General features: G+C 46.2%; 1 protein-coding gene across 1 annotated transcript; it reads left to right on the top strand.

Annotated features, from left to right (window-relative positions):
• Positions 1-691: 691 nt before the first annotated feature.
• LOC123154818 (4-hydroxyphenylacetaldehyde oxime monooxygenase-like) lies at positions 692-2,813 on the top strand. Its single transcript, XM_044573447.1, has 3 exons — positions 692-836; positions 1,395-1,950; positions 2,189-2,813. Exons 1-3 carry the CDS (start codon positions 692-694, stop codon positions 2,811-2,813), a joined length of 1,326 nt encoding a protein of 441 aa, XP_044429382.1.
• The last annotated feature ends 2,303 nt before the right edge of the window (positions 2,814-5,116 follow it).

Raw genomic sequence — 5,116 nt, 5'->3', positions numbered from 1 at the left:
CCCACACATAGCTTTGGTCTTGTATGACTTCGCTACGTGTCGGCGTGTTTTTGTGTGTGTCGGTATTGACTGTGTGCATCCTAACTATGCAAAGGTCGGGTGTGTGCTCATAGTGTTTGTATCCTCTTGATGCTTCATTTTGAGCTAATAAAATCCATCCTTTGTCGAAAAAACAATAGGGTGTGGCTAGGTCTCAGTCGACTGAGATTTAACCAAGTCTAAGTCAAATGACATAACATGTAAGAGAGAGAAAAAAAACCTGAAAAAAAAATTTGCACTAATCTCAATGTAAAATCTCATAGATAAGAGACTTCGTTAAGTCTTAGTTGAGTACTAAGACTTAGCAAGACTGATAATAATACCATAACAATACCTTCCGGCCTACTGTCGTCTTTTGCTAAAAACGAAGAGAATGACGACACGCAGTAGGATCCTTCCCTATTGTCTTGTAGGTGAGCGAGGGAAGCAACCGCGAAGCTGGGGTTGACGAAGCATTTTTTGCTAACAGAAAAATGAGTATGACAACACAATCACGAATTGTCAATCCTCCATGGTCATCTCAAATATTCACATGCATTGCACAGCCCAATCAGTGAAGACGCACACTCTCCCCATCTCTCCGTGTCTATATAACCATATATCCAGCTGCCTACTGTGCCCCATTGGCTTCTCCAAGAGCACAGCAGCAAGAATGGTGCCTGATCTTGTGAACCCCTCTCCAGAACTCAAGCATGTCCTCATGTGGTCAGTACCACTACTCATCATAGCTCCTACGGTAATCTTCTGGTACCTGCAAGCTGCTGGCAGCAAGAAGAACCCCATCCGTCTTCCCCCGAGCCCCCTGCGACTACCCATCATAGGGCATCTGCACCTCATGGTGCACGATCCCCACCGGTCACTGCAAAGGCTGGCTCGCAGCCTAGGCCCCGTCATCTACCTGCAGCTCGGCGGCGTCGCCACTGTCGTGCTTTCGTCGCCGGAGGCGGCAAGGAGGTGCTCAAGACGCACGATGTCCATTGCTGCAGCCGGCCCCCCTCGCCAGGCAAGTCCTTTCGCTGGCTACCAACTCCTTTTCATATGTTCACCCCTGTCTGAGTACAGGTGGTTTTCACTTTCAGCGGGATTTTGACGAAATTCACTGAATTTCAGTAATTTCGGTAGACACTGAAATATTTACCTTATGGCCAAAATATTTCAGTAGTACACAGGAATTCAAATATATTCAAAATTAATTTCAAGAAATTCAAATAGTTAATTGAATTCAAGTGAATATTTCTACCTTTTGGCTGAAATTTAAACCGAAATCACTAAAATTTACTGAATTTCGGTGATTTCGATTGGTGCTGAAATTTTTCTGAAACTGAAAACCTAAAGCTAGCAGTATTGAATTCCAGGCGCGAAATTGATGACCTACGGGCAACAAGACATCGCCTTCTCTCCGTACAACGTGAGCTGGCGCGAGTTGATCCAATCTGTCTCAGAGCTCGTGGGGAGCAAACGCGTCCACACCTTCTCTCACGCACTAGAAGCTCAGGTTGGCGAGTTGATCCAATCCCTCTCACCGATGACGGAGCCCGTCAACCTCAACGAGATCCTCTTCACGCTCATCGACAGCTTCATCGGCACGGTGGCGTTCGGGAGCATGAAAGGCGCCAAGCTCATGAAGTACGCCAAGTTCCAGCGGGTGTTCAGCGAGGCCACGGTGGCCCTCTCCGCCTTCTCCGCACAGGACTTCTTCCCGGCGTCGCCCATGAGCCGGTGGTTCGACAAGCTCGTCGGGCTGGAGAGGCGGTATCTTAGGACATTCCTGGAGATAGACTCCTACTTGGAGACGGTGCTCAGCCAACATATGGATGCTGGGAAGGTGAAGCCCGACAAAGATGACCTTGTGGATGTGTTGATCAGTCTTTGGAAGGGGCAAGGGAAGATCACAAAGGACCACGTCAAGGCTCTTCTAGGGGTACTAACTAAACTGTGAAGCTTCTCAACTGCATTTACATTTTCTTATACTTTCTTCTTTTCAAAATAAGTGTGGTTGATTTCGTACAGTTTTATACTTCCTCCGGAAAGAAATATAAGAGTGTTTCTTTACGGAAGGAGTACTGAATTTATACTAAATCGGTGACAATTATTTTGGGACTGAGGGAATGTTTTTAAATAGGGAATCCTAATTAATGTGGTTTCATATGCTTTTGATGGATGCATTTATCGGCGGCACGGCGACGAGCTCGGTGACATTGTTGTGGGCTATGTCCGAGCTCATCAAGAATCCGACGGTGATGAAGAAGGCACGGGCAGAGATAAGAAGTTTGGTCGGCGGCAAACAGAGACTAGTGAAGGCGGCCGACCTCTCTAAACTCAAGTACATCAAGATGGTCGTCAAGGAGACGCTGCGACTGCATGCGCCGGTGCCGCTGCTCGTTCCTAGGGAGACCATGGACCATGTGAAGGTCCTCGGCTATGATATCCCCGCCAAGACAAGGATCTTCGTGAACGTGTGGGCTATGGGGAGGGACCCTGCCTCCTGGGACAAACCAGAGGAGTTTTACCCGGAGAGATTTGACGGAGTTGACACTGATTTTTATGGGTCACACTATGAGCTCCTTCCGTTTGGCGCCGGGCGGCGGATCTGCCCTGCTATCCCCATGGGAGCCACCATGGTGGAGTTCACGCTTGCTAGCTTGCTGCATTCGTTTGACTGGGGGTTGCCCAAAGGCATGAATAAAGAAGACGTGAGCATGGAAGGGACTGGCAGACAACTGTTGTGTAGGAAGACTCCTCTGTATCTTGTTCCATCATTTTATACTGGCTAAGAGCATCTCCAACCAATGATGTACATGTATAAATAATCAAATTTTACATCACCAAGACCAAAAAATAATGCTCCAACATATAGATGCAAAATTTACTCCATATTTGCTTCACATGTAAAATAGTGCACTTGGTGATGCAACTTTGCATCACCACGCCTGAGCAAAATGCAGGCGGTCGCGTGCATACCCACAACTGTCGCGCGGATACTCCCGCCCGCCCGGCGGCCGCTGATGACACCTCGGCCGTCCTCGCCATCGGAGTCGTGGTCCTTCCAGCAGCGGAAGGGTGCAAAGGGTCGTGGCAGAACTGATTGGCGCTCGCGTGGCGCTTGCGGCACAGCCAGTCGGCTGCCTTCGCTGCTTGGCATGGGCACTCGGCCGTGTCGTCCTGGTGGCAATGGTTGGCCACGGACGCCGCCCCAGCTCGGCCGCCCTTGGTCATTCTCTTGCCGAGGGCACATGGGGCACGCTCGGACTAGGACAACCCTATTTTGAAGAGTTGGTCACTGATCCGGTCCTGGCATTGGGCGGAAATCTAGGCGGTGGTCCGGGTCCGGTCCTCGACCAAGGCCAACACGAGGTCGAGGTGTTGAAGACCGGTTTGAAAGGCAACTAATCCCTGAGTAGTTTTGGTAATTCTTAACAATATATAGCTCAATGAACTGATATTCTTTCAAGATAATCATTTCAGAAAGTACAATGATTGGCATGGCATGGACTAAAGGATGTGGACCCCTCAAAATGCTAAGGACACATATTGGCAAAAGCTCGAGACTCTACATTTTGTGAACGTCTGGCAGAGCAAAGCTGATGACTACTCGATAGTTCAGTGTGTCATGCTTTACGGCTTAGAATCGGGACTTCAAAGACCTTTTGAACATCATGGAGCATATGAGATGTTCCAGGAGTTGAATTTAATATTTCAAGCAAATGCCCGAATTGAGAGATATGAAGTCTCCAATAAGTTCTATGGCTGCAAAATGGAGGAGAATAGTTCTGTCGGTGAACATATACTCAGAATGTCTGGGTACCACAACAACTTGACTCAACTGAGAGTTAATCTTCTTGATGATAGTGTTATTGATAGAGTTCTTCAATCACTGTCACCAAGCAATAAAAGCTTCGTGATGAACTATAATATGCAAGGGATGGATAAGACAATTCCTGAGCTCTTCGCGATGCTAAAGGCCGCGAAGGTAGAAATCAAGAAGGAGCATCAAGTGTTGATGGTTAACAAGACCATTAGTTTCAAGAAAAATGGCAAAGGAAAGAAGGGAAACTTCAAGAAGAATGGCAAGCAAATTGCTGCTCAAGTGAAGAAGCCCAAGTCTGGACATAAGCCTGATACTGAGTGCTTCTACTGCAAAGGGACTGGTCACTCGAAGCGGAACTACCCCAAGTATTTGACGGATAAGAAGGATGACAAAGTAAACAAAGGTATATTTGATATACATGTTATTGATGTGTACCTTACTAATGCTCGTAGTAGCGCCTAGGTATTTGATACTAGTTCTGTTGCTAATATTTGCAACTCGAAACAGGGGCTACGGATTAAATGAAGATTGGCTAAGGACGAGGTGATGATGCGCGTGGGAAATGGTTCCAAAGTCGATGTGATCGCCGTCGACACGCTACCTCTACATCTACCATCAGGATTAGTTTTAGACCTGAATAATTGTTATTTGGTGCCAGCGTTAAGCATGAACATTATATCTGGATCTTGTTTGATGCGAGACGGTTATTCATTTAAATCAGAGAATAATGGTTGTTTTATTTATATGAGTAATATCTTTTATGGTCATGCACCCTTGATGAGTGGTCTATTTTTGTTGAATCTCGATTGTAGTGATACACATATTCATAATATTAAAGCCAAAAGATGCAAGGTTAATAATGATAGTGCAACTTATTTGTGGCACTATCGTTTAGGTCATATTGGTGTAAAGCACATGAAGAAACTCCATGTTGATGGGCTTTTGGAATCACTTGATGCTTGCGAACCATGCCTCATGGGCAAGATGGCTAAGACTCTGTTCTCTGGAACAATAGAGCGAGCAACTGACTTGTTGGAAATAATACATACTGATGTCTGTGGTCCGATGAGTGTTGACGCTCGCGGCGGATATCGTTATTTTCTGACCTTCACAGATGATTTGAGAAGATATGGGTATATCTACTTGGTGAAACATAAGTCTGAAACATTTGAAAAGTTCAAAGAAATTCAGAGTGAAGTGGAAAATCATCGTAACAAGAAAACAAAGTTTCTATGATCTGATCGTGGAGGTGAACATTTGAGTTATGAG

Source organism: Triticum aestivum, chromosome 7A (genome assembly GCF_018294505.1).
Source record: "Triticum aestivum cultivar Chinese Spring chromosome 7A, IWGSC CS RefSeq v2.1, whole genome shotgun sequence".
NCBI classification, from domain to species: Eukaryota; Viridiplantae; Streptophyta; class Magnoliopsida; order Poales; family Poaceae; genus Triticum; species Triticum aestivum.
The sequence above is the reverse complement of the archived record's forward strand: the minus strand, read 5'-3'. Positions and strand labels throughout refer to the sequence as shown.

What these genes read in the sequence shown, in the direction of transcription:
- LOC123154818 (XM_044573447.1), top strand. Translation starts at nt 692, where the DNA reads ATGGTGCCTGATCTTGTGAACCCCTCTCCAGAACTCAAGCATGTCCTC. An exon ending in CCCCATCCGTCTTCCCCCGA is followed by an intron (nt 837 to 1,394) that starts GCCCCCTGCGAC and finishes ATTGAATTCCAG; the next exon opens with GCGCGAAATTGATGACCTAC. An exon ending in ACAAAGGACCACGTCAAGGC is followed by an intron (nt 1,951 to 2,188) that starts TCTTCTAGGGGT and finishes GTGGTTTCATAT; the next exon opens with GCTTTTGATGGATGCATTTA.